This window comes from Lutjanus erythropterus, chromosome 2 (genome assembly GCF_056507025.1).
Source record: "Lutjanus erythropterus isolate fLutEry1 chromosome 2, fLutEry1.hap2, whole genome shotgun sequence".
Lineage (NCBI taxonomy): Eukaryota > Metazoa > Chordata > Actinopteri > Lutjaniformes > Lutjanidae > Lutjanus > Lutjanus erythropterus.
The window spans coordinates 6,948,792-6,967,732 of NC_139318.1; the positions used below are offsets into that span (position 1 = coordinate 6,948,792).

Sequence of the window (18,941 nt, forward strand, 5' to 3'; positions counted from 1 at the left end):
TATAAGATTTACTTTTTGGTGCGATTTCTCTTACCCGAACTGGTGGTCTAAAAGACGGATTGTAAAGCCCCTTGAGGCAAGTTATGATGTGTGATACTGGGCTGTATAAATAAAATCTGACTTGACTTTCACACCTGGATGCAGACGGTTCAGGTGTGCTCTGTATTCAATGTGGATAAAAGACTTTAACTTAGACTTAAACTCACTGGGTGACAGGACAAAAATAAAGTGCGTATTATTAGACTATCTAATCACACTGAATGGTCAATCATCACAGGAGAGGCTGAATGAATTTGAGACGCAAGAGAAGAAAAGACGAGGATACTTGACACGCAAGTCAATAAGTGAAATTATGGTCCAAACAGGAGCAACGACGAGGAGGAGGAAATAAAACCTGATGTGCAAATAACACTGCATGTTAATGGTGGATTGTAAATGTGCCGGTCACTGAGGCGAGGCACGCAAGGATGTCTCGTCTGGACCGTCTGTCTGTCCTCGCTTACCGGTGTCTGACCTGAGGCGGCACGACTCTCCCATCCCGCCTCTACACAGCTTAATACAGGATAAGGGGCTGTCCTCACCTCTCCACCGCTGAGGTGATTCCACCTCAACCAAAGCACTGATCCCCCCACCCCTCTGTCTTTTTTCTCCCCCCCACTATCTCCTCCTCTTCCTCTTCTTCTTCTTCTCCTCTTCTGCTTTTTCTCCCTGCAGTGGTAAAAGCTGAATGTTGCCAGCGGGGGCCTGAGAAGGCCCTAACAGTCGAATCACTGCTGTCACTCAGCCTCCTGAGACCAGACCTATGTCAAGGACCCTGTCACACACACACACACACACTTAGACGCACACACACACACACACACACACACTTGGACACACACACAAAGATAGAAAGGCACCAGGGGACTTCATGGGTGTGTGTGTGTGGCATTAGTTGAACAAGTGACAACAACAGTTTTCCGTCTCGTGGTAGAAAGATGAAGGACAGGAGGATGGAAGTAAACAAACCCAGGCTGGGCTTAAGGGAGCAAAGTGTGCCGTGTGTGTGTGTGTTTGTGTGTGCGTTTGATGCTTTGGATGTGTATTACTCATGTTGCAGGAACGTAAATCTGCTTACACACTCACATTATGGGAACCCGCCTTCCTTATGGGGACTTGTGTGACTTGTGTCCCCATAAGGAAGGCGAGTCTCCATAATGTGAGTGAACAATGAATATCAGCACAAAGACTTGGTTTAGGGTTGGGGTAAGGTTTGGTTTAGGTTAACGTTAAGGTTAAGGGTTATGTTGAGGGGAGGCGATCGGGAAAAGAAACTTCTCCAAGGTGGATACGCTATTTACAGACAGAGTATCCTTGAGGCTTAAACGAGGAATTGCACCTATCTTGTTTTTCATGAATAAAGAGGGGTATTTAATTTAATCGTAGCCCAGATGTATTGATAATTTCTAGGGAAGTTTTCAAACAATGAGTTCACATATGTTTATACATGCATTTCTCTTATTGCTAATATCTAACTTTACTGGCCATTAATATGCTTGTTGCAGTAATTTGTAGAATTCATTCCCCAACTCAATTTTTTCTCTCTAATATGAATGTTTTACAAATTGAGACACCTGCATTTTTCAGTTTTAGGTAGTATAGCCATTTAGCCATTTCTCTATTATTGTGAGAATGTAATGTGATATTTTCTTTGACATTTATATGCTCTTATCACTGTTTATCAGGTCGGTACCTGTTTGTTGATGTTATTGTTTACATGATCAGTAGCAGCGGTTCGTTAATCACCAAAAAGGTCCTGGCTTATACTTAAAAAGAGTCACACCCATAAATGACACATTAATTCTGAGGAAAGCCGAGGGCTGAAACCATTGTTCTGCTGCCGTGCTGCAATAAAAGCATTACATGTTCTGTCAATCAATCAATCAATGAGCGGTGATGATTTCATGTGCTTGTTTTGGGTTTTTTGGATCGGCACGCATCATATATTTAAGACAATCGAGCTGAGCGCACCAGGTCTTTCTCTGTGTTTGAATAGATTAAGGGTTAGGCCTGAGTTGAACTCACTTTTAACTGTGCGTTCACACGCGCACCCCTGTGCATCCATACGCATCATGGATGCCTCGCGTATCCTGCGTTCATTTGGAGCGACAGTTGCGCACGTACTCAGAAATTAACGCTTCGCATATGCGTGTGGTTCCTCAGCAAGTATATCCCCGGCCTGAGGGTTAGACAGATTGTGGGTATGAGTAGGGTAGGGGTAAGTCTCCAGGAAATTAATGTAATGTCCTCTGGAGTGACAGAAACATGACTGAAAAAGAGAAGCCCAAAAGGAGATTTATAAAGACGTTCATTTCAGTGTGGGATGGAAACAGCGACGCACAAACACACACTCTCACACACACTTTCACGTCACTGCCTAACCCCACAGCAGACACATGCGCTGTTACTGCAGCTGACACGCAACCCGGGCAAATATGAGCAATGTCAAGATGAGTTCACACACACACACACACACACACACACACACACACACACAGGCATCACCCAGATTTTTTGAGTTGTTGTGCAAGGCAAACTTTGATGTCATGCCCCGGGTTATGACACACAAACACACCGTCTAAGTGTGTGTGTGTATACATTTCTTGATGTTTCATGTGCTGGTCGCTTGCTGTTGGTGTGTTTTCCAGGAGCTCCACATGTATGAAGTTAATCCCTGCGCTGTCAGAGAATATGCATTGTTTAACTCTATTTAAATGAGCACACACACACACACACACACTCTTCTACAGACACACACTCTTACCTTCATTGCTGTTAGTTCCCGCGGTGCCCACAGCCTGTAGTGATATAGTCCATAGCAGCATCGCAGCCAGCCCCGGATCTGAAGCCATGGTGCTCTCCCCTCACACCCCGCCAGTCTCCCTCCTCTCCTCTCCTCTCTCTGCCTCTCACTGCCTCTCCTCTCTCTCCTCTCTCTCCTTCCTCTTCTGTGTCCCAGGGTTGAAGCGAGAGCCGGCGCTGAGGAGAGCAGCGGTGTGTGCGCGCGAGGAGTGTGTGTGAGTGCGAGGGCTGCGAGCTCATTGGGTTTGGAGTTGGAGCCTGCCTCTGTGGCTCGCTTCAGTCTGCCGGCTCCTTCGCACACACACACCAATACATACATACACTTTGAGGCAGGCAGCCGGAGGGGGGGAGGGACGAGCGCGTCTGTCAAAGTCTCAGCCAGCCAATTAGAGCGCGGTATCGGCCCGCCGCCGCATGTTAAATGCTCCCCCCACCACCACCGTTGCCACACCCTCTCCGTACCTACCTGCCCGGCCACAACTCTCACTTTCTGTTTATCTCTCTGGGTCATGAGCTGGCACACTGCACCCCCCTCTCCCCCACTCTCTGTTATTTACCCTCATTTGTCATTGGCTCGCCTCCCCCCCTACACACACACACACACACACACACACAAACTCTCACCTACCCAATGGCAAATATCTGACTGATGGGATAAACTGAAAACAGCAGCATGTCTGTGAGGCTCAAGGACAATGATCGCTTATCGATCTCCTGGATTGTATTCATAAAGCTATTATCTACAGTATGTCCAGGTGCAGCACAGTGTGTGTGTGTGTGTATGTGTGTCCTCACGTGTGTGTGTTATTCAAGGATCATGATCATGTATTGATTCATGTGGTGGTGGGGAACTGTGCAAATGTTCCAGATCACAGCACCTGTCCTGATCAATTGTTTTTTCAGTCAGGTCATGCTGCAGAAGTACTGTCAGGAAAACACACACACACACACACACACACACACACACACACACACACAAGCACAGGATAAATGCTGATCAGTCCAACATTTTGGATACACACTCCGCTGCAAAGTGACCTGAGCTGTGCTGAAGTAAAATCATTAAACAACACAACAGTTTAGAAAGATAATAGGGAAAAATCTGTAGTCAAACTAATAAATACATTGTACAGCTGCATTAAAATTATGTGATATGACTGAACAACAACAGCCACTAAATGCACCTTGGGGAGAGATTTTATTTTTCAGCTGCTGTTTCCAAGGTCAACAATGAACTTTGATGCTAAACATTGACATACTGCACAGTTACAGTGTTGATTATAACCACTGTCACTACTATTTACAGTAATCCTAATACTTCCGCTGCTAATGATAGTAAGTCTTTGTACTCAGTTTGTATTACTACTACAGCTAGTACTATCACTACTATTACTGCTGCTGCTATTGCTGTTACTCCTGCTACTACACTCATACTAACAGTATTATAACAATACCCTTACTGATGTGTAATTTTTTAAAATTTATAGTACCATCACACACACTGTTACTACCATTACTACCACTGACATGAATCATTATAATTGTAATAAAAGTGTTAATCATATTAATGATGTATGTGTTTATACTACATTCCAAATAATATTGTTGCTACTCCTCCTACTACACTATACTAACAGTATTATAACAATATCTTTACTGCTAACATGTAAATTTTTACTTTTTACCACCACTATAAACACTGCTACTATCATTACTACTACAACTACTAATATGAGTCATAATAATATTAATAATATTTATCATGTATCATTTATATTAATTAAGTAACTGTTTATACTACTCCAACTACTGCTACTGTTACTACTACAACTATCACTACACTAATACTATTAGGGGTATAATAATACCCATTCTGATAATGTGTAAAGTTTTTTCTAAATACTACAACTGCAGCCATTGCCACTACTGTTGCTACTACCAATATATCAGTCATAATAACATTAATGATATATATTTGAATATGAATTCTGTAGTTGTTGTTGTATACTACTATTATACATGAAAATAACAATAACAACAACAACAACAACAACAATAATAATAATAATAATAATAATTCATGTTATTTTAGTTGGTACTGCTATATGTTCCACTAATCATAAAAAAATAATTTTAATCTTTATAGTTTTAATAATTTCTCAAATACCACTACTACGATGACAAAAATATTAGTACTAGTATAACTGCTAATAATAATAATAATAATAATAATAATAATAATAATAATAATACAAGAAGAAGCAAAAGAAAGAAAGATCTACTATTTAGAAGGGATATTTGTACTGTGTGCAAGCTCATTAAAATGTCTCTCCACAACCACCACTACCACTACTACTACTGTCTTTTAAATGCAAATTGAATGTTTACATGTTTTGATGTATTTCTATTCCACTTTAAAGCCCTTTGAATTGCCTTGTGCCTGAGTGGTGTTTTATAAATAAACTCGCCTTGCCTTAATGCAATAAAAACAACAGCTACTATCTCTAATACTACTACTAGTACATATATGTGTGTGTGTGTGTGTGTGTGTGTGTGTGTGTGTGTGTGTGTGTAATACATATTGTTATCAATATTAATAAAAATACTAATGCTACTAATAGTATTTTATGTACTTCTAATAACAGCAACAATAATAATGTTATTATGTATATTTCTGTTTTAAAATACTGCTTATACTTGTTAAAAGGGTTAATAAAAGTTCAGTCAGTGGTTCAGTATGTTTATTGAGGATTTCTAGTTTATTTACCCACACACCCCTGTGCAGTGTGGTCAGCCGCTGTCTCCAGTTGTAACTGTGGTCTGATGTGTACATACGGGGTGAGTGTGTCACTGCCCCGCTAAGAGGTCTGCCAGGACTGGTGCCGTGCTGGGTTTCCAAACTGAACTGTCCGCCCTGTGAGCCCCGGGACATGGCAGCACAACACTGTCACCGTTCGGCTGCCATCACGACAACGCTGCTGCTCCTGCTGAAGCATCACCGCCGGGCACGCTTGATTTGCCTCGCACGCACGCACAACGAGGAGAAAAGGAGTCCTACCCGCGCTACAAAATATTTAAGACTACGAGTAAGGAATGCCCCTGAATATCGAGTGCGAGTGTGTATGCAGCTGGCCTGCTCAGTGAAGGAGATGGCGGGCTAGTTGAGATGAGTGTCCAGGCCAAATTGAGGCAGCGCTGCGCCTGCCAAACCCCTTCCTCCACCCCCCCTCAGGCCTGCAGACACAGGGGTTTCTGTGTGAGTTTATAATGCTTCCTCCACAGCATGTATAGGGGAGCCTTGTGCCTACGTGCAATGTCTCGATAAAGCGTTGGAGCAAGCGGGACGCACACACAAACACACACACACACACACACACACACACACACACACACACACACACACAAAAGTAAGGCATCATATTCTCTGTAGCCGTTTTGTCCCTGATCTGCAGTGTGTGTTCATGTGTGAGGCTCCGTTGCTTTACCACTAGGCTGCACTGTCAGTCTTCCTGTCTAATAGGCTGCACGCCTGCGAGGACAACAATACTGTCATCTTCACCCCGACGCTCCGATCTTTCAAGTGCAGAGGACAAAACGCTCTGTGAACCCTTAAACACAACACAAAACATCACTGATTTCTGTCAGGGTCTGATGTAAACGCATGACCAGAGGGATGTGCAGGAGAAAAAGAGACTTTGTGAGGAGCAGGCTGACGAAAAGAGTTCAAGCACAAAGAAATTAAAATGAAAATGAATTTTTCTATATTCACTGGGAGCTCAGATTCATCATTATCAAAGTGCATGTTGTTACAAATACTTGCTCATCAGATGTATTTAAATTAAATAAAAAATGCTGGCATGGCAATATTTAATTAAAATATAAGTAATTTGCAGTGGTGACAAAGGAACACACATTCTGTACTCAAGTAGACATACAGGTACTTGAACATTCTGGTAAAAGTCCAACTTCTTTACTCAAGTAAAAGTGAAAAGGTACAGGCTCTGAAACGTAGTCAAATTATAAAAGTAAAAAGACGCCCTCTGGAGGACATTTGTACCTGCAGTCACTGTTCTTACTTTTATGTAGTTATGGGTGTTTTTGGTTTTTCCAACTTGTTAGCTTTTCGTCTTGTTACATCTGATGTTGTTTTTTGTCTTGTGTCTTTTTTGTCTTGTGTTTTTACGCTGTTTTTTTTTTTTTTTTGTCTTATGTGTTTTATGTCGTTATTCATCTTGTTACATCTTTTTTGTCAGGTTGTCTTTTTGCTGTTTTGTCTCGTTACATCTTTTTCATGTTGTTATGTCTTTTTTGTCTTGTTACATTGTTTTCATCTCATTACATCTTTTTTGTTTTGTTACATCTTTTACATTGCATTATTTTATCTTGTTATGTCTGCTGAGCTTGATATGCATTGATAAAAAAAAAATCAATGATTCCCCTCAAATGCATTAAAACTGAAATAACAAGCCTCTTTTGAAAATGTAAAGGGTAGAATGTACAGATATTTGTGGACAAGTAAAATGTTGTCAGAAAAATAAATATTCAAGTAAAGTACAGATACCTGATAAATCTACTTAAGAACAGTAACAAAGTATTAGTACTTAGTTACTTAGTTAATATGGGTCTGATCTTAACCCCCTTACATTTAAAAGATACGCTCATTTCCCAGATAATAAATTTGAAGTAGCAAATCGAGATATCTTGGAGGTGGGATGCTTTGAACTATGGAGGAGTGTGTAGTGTGTGGTTTCAGCCCATCCTCACCAGAAAAACAGCTGTAGAGATCATCTGCGTGAGTAGCTTATTTACGTTTTTTGTTAGGCAGCGACCTCTAGTGGCCGTAGTAATTATAGCAGTAGAAGTATAAAGAGTGAGAAAGTGTGCGTAGGGAAGGTTGGGTCAAACGCAGGATCTTCACCAGGCAGGCTGCGGTTCGTGTCACATGTTAAACCAAAGGTGAATGTTGGCTTATTTTAAGTTAATTAAATTCATGTTTTGTAAGTGACGTCACTGACAAAACTTAACATACTTGTTTTAACCCAAACCATGATCTTTTCCTAAACCTAACCAAGTAGTTTTGGTGCCTAAACCTAACCAAACTAACCTAACATCATATGCATAATCTGTGGCACAATTCAAACAGGATCAAAAACTTCTCTCACCATTGACTACCATTCATATTTTTTCCAAAGTAAGATGCCGTGTTGGTCAAGCCCACTCTCACTGATAATTTGTCACCTTGCTTCATACAGACGTGAACAGTACCCGCTTACAGCTGAAAGTGACGCACTAAACCCATCTGTGGCTGTATGAGACACACCAGGCTGTTGACATAGTATAAAGGAAGAGGTGGAGCGGTTGGATGGTTCAAACAAGCACAGGACTTTCACCAGGACACCAGGGTGACAGGTGTGTCCCATGTGAAACCAACACATTATTAAAAGTTGTGAGGCACATAACTTTCCGCGCATCACATGACTTTCCTCATGTGACTTTCATTTTGCGAGTTACTTCACGTTGCTTCAACCTATATACCATGTAATTCACTTTTTTCACTTTTTTCACTTTTTTTTTTTTACATTTTTTTCCTACGGTTTAAACCTGGGAATAAAATGTGTCTTTTTTGCAAATGAAAAGACATATTCAGTGATGTATTTCAAATACACAAATACAGCCTTAAAACATTTTGTTACAAATGATATCAAAATCAGGGGTGGAAGTAACTAATAACAGATACTCAAATTACTGCAATTAAGTTGTTTTTTGGGGTACTTTTTTAAGTTTTAAAGTTTGAACTTTTACTTGTTCTAAAGAATGCATTACACTGTGGAATCTACTTTTAAAATCAGGAATTAGTACTGAGTAAAATTTGAATTAATATCTAAACTGTTCTTCTGTATTTCTGTAGCCAATAAGGTGATCTGATGGAAAATAGGCCAATGAAAACAAGGACATATGGACAAAAAGCTAAACACTGCAGCAAGGGTTAGGGGAGCAAGGATGTTAATGATTAATCATTAATTGATTAATCGCCATTGAGAATATCACAAATTAAAAATGTATATTTAATCAGTAGTCTAGAAATGGCAGTAACTGCACCTCATTTGATATTGTTTTGTCTGTGGAGCTATTTGTGGAATAAGGAAACTTAAAATGAGAAAAAAATGTATATACATCTAAGAATTCCCTACTGATAATGAATAAACATAAACAGTTACAAAGTAACTCATACTCTTTTGAACTAAATACTTTAACTTAAACTTTAACTTAAATGTTTCTAACACCAGTACTTTTGCTTGTAATGAAGTAATATTTCAGTACTCCTTCCACCACTGCTCAAAATGACAACCCTCAACAGTAGTTAAATACATATTTTAGAAACATTTCATAGAAATATTGCCCATCTTTTACTGCCCATATTAATAATAAAACATGAGGAATATTCGCAAAAAAAAAAAGCAATTTCTGTAGGAATGACTTTCCATTAAGCAACTTGCCATAAAAATACAGATACAAAATGTCTCTTCTGTGTTTTTACACCCAAACATGATCTCTTTTATTGTATCGCAATGAACCAGAAAATAGATCTGAATCCCCAGAAAAATCACTCCGGCTTCTGTCTCAGTCACCTTTCGCATTTTGGTAATTGATTTTCTATGCAGAGACACATCAGTGTGACATCTCAGTTTAGGCAGCTGGGTAAAGTCTTGTCTCATTTCTGTCTACGGGAGGTGGTAGAAAATTTCCACGTTCAAAATAATAAAACGTCCAAGAGTGTGTGGATAATAGTACTCGGAGGCACAGGTATTATAAGAATGATAATGTGACTCTGAATATGAACATGAATATAAATGTGGACACAAAGAAGAGTAATACCAACATTGTGGGGTCATTTTGTCCTTTTACTATAATTGAAGCAGTGTGAGGGAGAGAAATGTGTGATAGATGTGTTATTATATACACGGACTGAACCTACACACACACACACACACACACACACACACATAGGCAAGCTCATTAAAATGGCTCCCCATAGCTCTCTGCTCTCACAGTGAGTCTTCAGGAAGCCTTGTTGTTGTATACTCATACAGTACATTCATACGCCATAATGACAAAATTTACTAACGACGTTATCGAAGTGGGAACAAAGCAGGGAGTCCCCTGAATGTGTGTGTGTGTGTGTGTAGGACCACATCGTGACGGGAATCTAAATACACCCACCTGGGTTTACCTGGGGGGTCTGTGGGCAGCAGTTGGCATTAAAACCTTAAGGTGTGTGACTGTATACGTGACCGTATGCGTGTGTGTACGGATGTGTGTGTTGTGTGCGAGCGAGCAGATGGTGGGGGTCAGTGCGTGCCTACTGTTGTGGGGCTTGTTGGTGTGTGTTGGCTAAATATAGCGCAGTAGTGACAGAGCTGCTCAGAGCACAGTCACAGACTCTGTCGCCACTCTCACTTTAATTCTTTGATCAGTTCAGCTCCGTTCACTTCACTCCAGTGTAATGGAGTCACTTCAAAGCCGGAGAATCCGTTTCAGGTAAATTAATTTCCACTGTAAACTAACCAGTGGCTGAATGACACATAAAGATATCATTTTAGCTGACAAATATTATCATCACTAATTAAAATAAGAATTGTGTTTAATAAGAAAAGCATTTATGAACTTTTTCCTTTAACTTTCTTCATAAGTGTTTGATAGAATATACCAGTACCTAACTACTGACCTATTTAAAGATGGACAACATGACAGCTCCCCTAAAATGAAGCACATCTTGATCGCCCCCTGGTGGCTGGCTGCAGTAAAGGTCATAAAACCAGACCTCTCCATGTTAGCAGATAGGACACAGGCTAGAAAATCAACATACGTCAAATAAATGTTCCCCAAAGATGATTTCTGCTATTTTATGTCATTCTGCTACACTAATGTATGTTTAGGTGTTCATTCTTCTGATTAGTTTGGTTTTAATCAGTTATTTCATGCCATAAAAAGGCACGTGTAATCAGAAAACAATGGGCCTCGTGCAAGAACCTCAGATTTGTTCTTAGGGAGAATTTGTCACTTTCGACAATTTTCTCTTGTTTTGAATTTTCTTTCAGATATGAACACAATTTACGAGGTCCAGACCTGTCATAGAGCAAGGTGCAGTCTGCTGTTATCCAAACTAAGTTTTTTCCACTAATGTAAATGAATATTTCATTAGTTTTCATTAGTTTTAAGACATTTTGAGTTTGAAAAGTAAACTACACTTCATAATTATGTCAACTTCATCCTGTTTGACTGCATTTCAAATTATAATTTAACAGAAGATCTACATATAAAGCCTGTCATCATTAATTTAATGATATATTATTACCTGCTGTCAAGTGTATTGGCCATATATTTTAACATGCAAGTTTCTGAAGTCTCTGTCCACAGGAACATCTTTACTTATTCAGTCCTTGCAGTCATGGATCGCCTCTTGCTATGGCAAGACGTTTCACTTTACTTTGAAGTCATTTTGATATCGATTCATGTCCTCTTTATTTCAGGTAGCACAGTATTAACAGCACTAATTTTTCCCAGTCATTGCTTTAGCAGGTCTTTTAATTCCACTGCTGATGCTGTTAAAATGACAGATTTTCCTTTCCTCTGAAAGCAGCACGTCAAACTCCGACCTCGTAAAATTCTCCTTTTTATTCTTTTTCATGAATGAACTCTTTCTGGCATATGCAGGGAGCATAGCCTTATATGGTATTATTGGGGTGTTAATTATGCTAATTTACAAGTCTAATGCATGTGCACTCAAATTACGCACAGGTGGATTATTAACACAGTTATCTGAAGTGCGCTTGCTGAATCTGATATGGCATGTTTGTACAAGACCATCGTAAGAAAAAAGTAAGAGAAATTTAATATAAGAACACAAAAATGTTCTTGCATGAGGCCCAGTATTTTATTTTTCTGAATCACTGGCTCTCTCACTACCACCCCACTCTCTCCACTGCCAGTCTCTCACTTGCTTGACCACCTCTGTCCGAAACAAACAGACCAAGAACAAAGGAAGCTCCTTAGTTTTGCTATTTTGCCGCATAAAGGAGGAGGTATTAGGAGGTATTACAGGCCGACTGTGGGGCAGTCTGATCTCCGTCTTGCATGATTGGCCACTGCAGTGTGACATTGGAAGTTGACTCCGCAGGCTGCTGCATCTTTTTCGCTACATACCATGCACAGTCTAAATGGACTATGGATTTTTGTCAAACATGTAATCCTGTCTGAATGTACCCTAGTGTAGGCTTTTGATACCCCGACCCTGACCTGATCACAACTGGTTCCAAATGACATCACCAGCACAAGATGGCAGCACTCATTTCTGGGTTATTTTCACTTCTTCTTTTTTTTTTTTTTTTTACAGTGGAAGGCTGTGGAGACTTTACATGCTCAACTCATGACAGTGCCCTTCATTGACCTCAACTTCAGAGAGAATCAGGCTTTTATTTGAAACAGGCACATATTAGAGACAGTCCTATATTTTAAATTTCCTCTGAGTTACAAGTTTGTTTCAGTAAGACGTTTTCTTCCGGTTTGCTCGTTTTTATTTATTGTTCATGCAAACTGAATAATTCCTCCATTTTTTTTTTTTTTTTTTGATAAATGTAACATAGTTTAATAAAGACTAATGTAAAGTTCCACAGCATCTCTGATATTTTTCTCTTCATTAATAGAAATTATGTTTACACGCACTAATTAATTCATCCGTGTTATTCATTTAGTTACCATTAATTAAAATGCAACACTTATGCACAGATGAATCCAAACCAAGATGTTATAATTCCAAGCTGTTAGGATTCAAAGATTCAAGAACATTTTCTCTAAACTTAACCATGGTGTTTTTGTGGCCAACCTAAAGGGGGAATTTTAATCTAAAACATTTAAAAATTAACTGAAATTATCAATAGAATGTGAAGAAATAACAATTTTGACATTATGTCAAAGATTTCTATGTATTGTGTTACAGAGGTATCTACTTAAGTTAGCATGCTAACCAGCTAGCCAAGACATGTCCTGTCCAGCAATACTACTTTGTTCCTCAAGAGGTGATAGCGAGTCACAGTAACATCCTGCCTGCCCTCAGTCTGACAACACTGAGGTAGTTTCCTTGCTGGGTTTGGCTCTTTGCATCCCAGGTCCCTGTCGTAACCCCCGCTCAGACCACCAGATGTGGGCGCTGACCGATGCCAAACCACCTAACCACCTTCTCGCTCCTTCCTCGTATTTCCTGTCCCTGCCTGAAACAACCATGTCTTCATCGTCCCCAGAGTCAGAGTCCTAGCCGCTGCTGTAAATCACCTCAGAACTGGATACCCACCAGACTCTGAGGACGCGTTCGGTCCCAGTCCATCTGTGCTCTGTTGCCCTCTCACCCTGCTCTGGTTCTGGTGCCCATTATGGTGCTGCTCCTCGCCAATATTCCCCGCTGATTTCCTGCACGTATAGTGTGTCATCCTGCCAAGAGGGACATCAGATCAGAAAGAGACCCTCTTCACTCTCCTCCCTATCCTGATAGTCTTTTAATCTGACATTTCTGTAGGACACTACTTAAATAACAACTTCTATGTGAGAATTTACAATGTACAATTTAGGTTCATCCTGTTTTTCCAAATGTTTGGTTAAACAGAGTTGAAATAGATTCACTTTCTTCTGCCTTGATTTTTTTTTTTTTTTTTGGTTTTGGGAACCCATCACTGAAACTCAATATTTCTCTCACAGATGTGTCACATTAAAAGCCTCCCATTTCAGGTGGCTTTTAAAGGTCATGTAAAGCAACAATAAACAAAGGTGGCAAAAGAACACACATTCTTTACTCAAGTAGAAGTCAAGGCTCTGGTAAAAGTTGAAGAATTGATTCGACTTTTTTAGTTAAAGTGAAAAAGTACAGGCTCTGAATTAATTCAAATATAATAAAAGTAAAAAGCCACCCTCTGAAGTAACATTTCTACTGACTGTTTCTGTGCAAAGCTGACTGAACTTCACTTCAGCCTTCCTTTTTTGCCTGTTTTGTTGTGTTACACCTTTTATGTTGTTTTCTTACTTCTTGTTACGTTGTTTTTGTCTGCCTTTTTCATCTTACATTGTTTCTGTCTTGTTACATCCTTTAAGTTGTATTTTTCTTGCTACATCATTTTCTGTCTTTTACATCTTCTGGTTGTGTATTTTACAGTGTATTTATCTTGTCTTACTGCCCCATCCATTTATGGTGAAATTGGTCCTCATGTTGAGAGGGCAACATACAATAATGGCAAATAAAAATAAGAAATAATTCCCTTCAATGGATTACAGCTAGTCTACAGAATGTAAGGAGTGGAGTAAAATGTAGGGAATAAGAGTAAAAAGTAGTCAAAGAAAGAAATACCCAAGTAAAGTACAGACAGTACCTGAAAAATCTACTTAAGTACAATAAATGTGTGTTCTGAAGTTTGTCACACTACAGAAATGTGTTATTAACCACACAGGCAAATTTCAGTGATTAAAACAATTGCAAAGTATATAACATTAGGTCTTAAAGTCATGAAAAAATTAACCGTTTTCTCTGCTCTGAAACACCGTGGACATGTCCACTCCGCTGTCTCAATGTCAAACACCAGTATGACCAGAAAATGACCTGAAACATGGACACTCCGTCCAGCAGATCTACTGGACAATGTTCAGACATGTTTGTACCACCAGAACCAGAGGACGGTGACAGGATTTGATTTTTTTTTCCTTCTGTGTTGGGTTGTTGGAACTGAAGTGAGCTAAAGTGAACTACTGGGCTGATTTGGACTGAGAGAGTCAAGGTATGTGTGTGACTGACAGCTAGAGAGGGTGATGGGGAGTGATGGGGTTATGTAGTGGGGTAGTTGGGGGGGGGACCATGGGTCTGAACGGTGGTGAGGATGGGTGCTAACAAACCAAGAAAACCAGATAAACCAAGGAAATGCCTTAGTGGACACAACACTTTAACTGTTTTTGACTAGTGTTTTGTCATGAACCCTTTTCCCACCATTGACAAAATATTCCATCATTGATGGACACACCATGCCCCCGCCAATGACGAGATATTTCATCAATTGCTGTTTTCACTGCTAAGCAGTAGGAGACGCTGTGACGTATCATCTGACAAAAAAAATTCCACTTGAAGCAGCAGCAGAAGAAGAAGATGATGTTATGTATTATTAAGTTCATCACTGGTCAGCAGTAGATCTGTGGGACAAAGAGCACCGCAACCCAGGCACAGGGATCATGGCTCTGACGCGGCGCCAAGACATATTTAATGTCTGTCCAATAAATGCTGAACACATAAAAGTTTACTGGTTTAACTCCACAGTTGAGCACTACATAGTTCTCTGTGTTTACACGGTTTCAGCAACTATTTCCTAAAATGTATAATGTGTTTGGAAGGAAAACTCCCTTTTAAATGTACCTGGACTTTAAAGTGAAATATCTGCAGGGAAGACTGAGCTTCACTGATGCAACTTAACAAGGATCAAAATAGTAAGAGATAATTTGGATTAACTAGTAAATGAAAAAAAGTTTTTCTACCAAGAAAAAAGACAAACTCAGAGCATGAGGTGAATTAAGTATTGTGGAAAAGTCTATTATGCTGAATTTACCAAGGAAGCTATTATAGTAGAGGCTAATCAAGCCCTTCCAGCCCCCCACAAGTACTTAATTTATACAGGGCTAACAGAAGCATACTTTAATTCTCCAAAAAAGTGAGATGGATTCTCTCTCTACCACATCTCCACACTATGGTAACTACTTGGTGTTTGCAATCACAAAGTCAGCCAACCGAATCAGCCGAAAAGACTCATCTAATCTTCCTCTCATCTGGGTGGCTTGTTTGATCAGACTCAGCACCAGCGAGACTCCACTACACCACCGTGCACCACTCCAATGTCCTGACACATTCAGCTTCTTTACGAAAATCATTTCCAACCCTCCTCCTCCTCCTTTCTCCTCTCTGGCTGCAGCGGCAGACAAACAATGAGAATCTGAAACTGTTTAGATCTCCTGCAAAGACCTTTTTAACATCTTCTCATCTGTTTAGCTTGTCATCGCCCAATTCTCTGCTCCCCCTTCCAACACGGAGGTCGGTGAACTCTTATCAGGGTGCTGCAGCTTACACAGCTCAGGGTCAGAGGTGCTGCACTTAACAGGTAGCCTCACAGAGATGAGCCATGTGAGTGAGTTTGAGTCATGACAGGCTGCAAAGACTGAGAGTAAAATATACAGCAACTGATTGGACTTGATGCAAAAAGCTCTGTCAGATAGCAGATGGTGGATGATAATAATACTGTTGAAAACTTATTTTAGATGCAGTATTAAAAGATGATGTAACTTTAAATTATGTTGCGCCACACATTTAAGCTATATTAAAATGATGGAAGATTGAATTTAAACCTCTCTTTTAAACTACAGTTAAGATTTCACTCTAAATCAAATGTGAAACGTCTGCAGGAAGGACTTCATTATAGCGATTGAAGGATGGTAAAGAAGTCATGTGAATAAACTGAATAATTTTTGTCAACTATATTGATAACTAGCAAACATGTTTTGTAAATGTAGTAAACAATTTAAGTAACTGTAAATTTTTGTTAACTTTTTTTAGCTGTCTAGCACACAATGTAACATTTTAGCTAATTAGCAAACAGTGTAATTCTTTTTTTTTTTTAATTATTAGCTAGCTGGCAAACTGCAATGTTTTGTTGACTTTTTTAGCTAGTTGGCAAACAATGTAATGTTTTGTTGACTCTTGATAGCTCGCAAACATGTTTTGTTAACTTTTTGGCTGTCTAGAAAAAATTTAACATTTTAACATTTAGCTGGGTAGCAAACTATATATTTTTTACATAATCAGCCAGCCAGCAAACTGTGAAGCTTTGTTAACTTTTTTGCTAGCTGGCAAACAATGTAACATTTTAACATTTTTGCTAGGTAGCAAACAATGTAATGTTTTGTTAAATTATTAGCTAGCTAGCAAACTATAATGTTTGGTTAACTTTTTTAGCTGGCTGGCAAACAATGCAACGTTTTGTTGACTCTCATGTTATTGAGCAAACAATTTAATATCTTTTTAACCCTTTTGTTATTTAGCAAACAATGTAGCTTTTAACTTGTTAGATATCTAGCAGTGTGATGTTTTGTTAAGCCTAGTTTTCCCACACTCTGATTAGAACTGACATTAGATTAAATTCATCTTTGTTTGTGCAACCCAGTCTAAACATAAGGTGAGTAAAACTTTAATCCATTACCTCATCCATGAACATGATGAATGGTAGTTGTTTAACACAGAAGACAACAACTTCTAAGACCCCATGCTACTTGATGACATCATCAGACTGCATCTTTTCTTATTGTTTTGATGTGAGAGAGATCCCTCCCTGCAGAACTTAGATATTGTGCATTTAAGCCCCTGACATCTCCAGAAGAATCAGCTGTGACTTATGATTTAGTATCACTTCTGTCTCCACAGCCATGTTGCAATCCGATGCTTCCAATTGTGCAAACGCTGCACATAATTAACATAGACTGATGCTGACACCCTGGGGCCCCTCGACACAGACACCTGGAAGGACCCCCAAGCTAGACACGTGCCCATGTACACACATATGCAAATGCACATATGTTGTTTTGTCTCCAACAGAATTTGTGCATAAGCAGTATCTATTCTCAGACGATTTATTACATTAAAACATATTTGCCAGCAAATATGGAAAACACAACATAACACTGAAAAATCATAAACAGTGGACATGAACCATGCACTGAATATAAGCACCCACAGCACATGTGCAACACATCCACCTACGCAGACACAAATATAGTATAAACAAAACCACGTGTGCATCCACTATCAACAGCCTTTTTGGAGAAAATCAATAACTTAACATTTTAAAATGTTATTTTAAGACTAACATAACAGCTTTCATGGTCACACTCCAAGATATCTCCATCCCAACAGCTTGTCTTCAGCTTAAACATAAAGCATATTTTCATCTCACTATCAAATCTGAATGATTTCCATACATAAGCAGCTAATAGGCCAAGTTCCTCCACTTACAGTTAAGACATTTACTGTCTGTGTTCTATATTGAATGTGTACCAGACTTACTTCCAAAATTACCAGGAATTTCAGTGGTTTCTGTCATTTTCCTCCATTTTTCTCTTGGTACAGAAGACAACAAACATGAGGCATGCAACTTTAACACATTTTCTCCAAAAGTGCTCCAGGTTATGGATTATGTACCAGAGGGAGCATGCTCTTACAAGATCGTAGGACATGTGATTTCATGTGGTCTCGTGGAAGTGGATGTAAACAAACCGGAGACTGATGCAGTGCAACAGTTTGCTGTAGTGAAGTTTTGCAGTGAGAAAAACAGACGCAGAAATTAAACGAGTGTGAATGAGAAAATGTTTGAAGAGACACATCAACACAGGTTTTTTATTCTTCAACCAGAACTGGAGGAGAGATTTTAACTGTCAGTCTGTGAGCAGCAGTCTGCTAATGGCTGAAGATGTCAGGCTGTTAGCAGTCTGCTAACATTAGCCTGAAGAGCTGAAAGTTTACCGTTATTGGCCAACACTATCAGCTGCTCCGTTTCCTTGTAGACTGTTTGTCTTCTTTTTATTCCACTCTTTAAATCTATTGCTAACAACGACTTCATGCAGGCACGTGTCTGAGTGCATGTGGCTGTGACCGTCATTGTTGTGGCTGTCACATTACTGTCTGTGTCACTGCACACATGACGTGATCACTGTGTGGAGCATGTTCGTGAATATGACCAGCACAGAATCGGATATGTGACACTGACTGGTCATACTGAAAACTGTCTGGTTCTGCTCTCTGGCTGATTGACCAGTGCATCCCTAATTTAAAGCTTCGGTCTGAACTTTCTTTTTGATTTTTTCATGTTGCCCAGCCAAATACAACAAAAGAGCAACTCTCCTTGCTGTCAGGAGATCACCATCATGTTTTCTTGTGAATCATGTCTAGAAGTCTGCAGCTCTTCACATCTTTGCTGAAGTATGATTGTTTATTAAATAAATCATATTTTGGGCTGGTTGCAGATGTCCACAAA

General features: G+C 39.5%; 1 protein-coding gene across 1 annotated transcript in view; it reads right to left on the reverse strand.

Moving 5' to 3' along the window:
- Positions 1-3,108, reverse strand: part of epha8 (eph receptor A8) — a 205,845-nt gene extending 202,737 nt beyond the window's left edge. Inside the window, exon 1 of the mRNA XM_084727044.1 lies at positions 2,804-3,108. Coding sequence (XP_084583170.1) covers positions 2,804-2,891 — 88 coding nt within the window. The 5' untranslated portion in view covers positions 2,892-3,108. The remainder of the gene's footprint in view (positions 1-2,803) is intronic.
- Between the last annotated feature and the right edge of the window lie 15,833 nt (positions 3,109-18,941).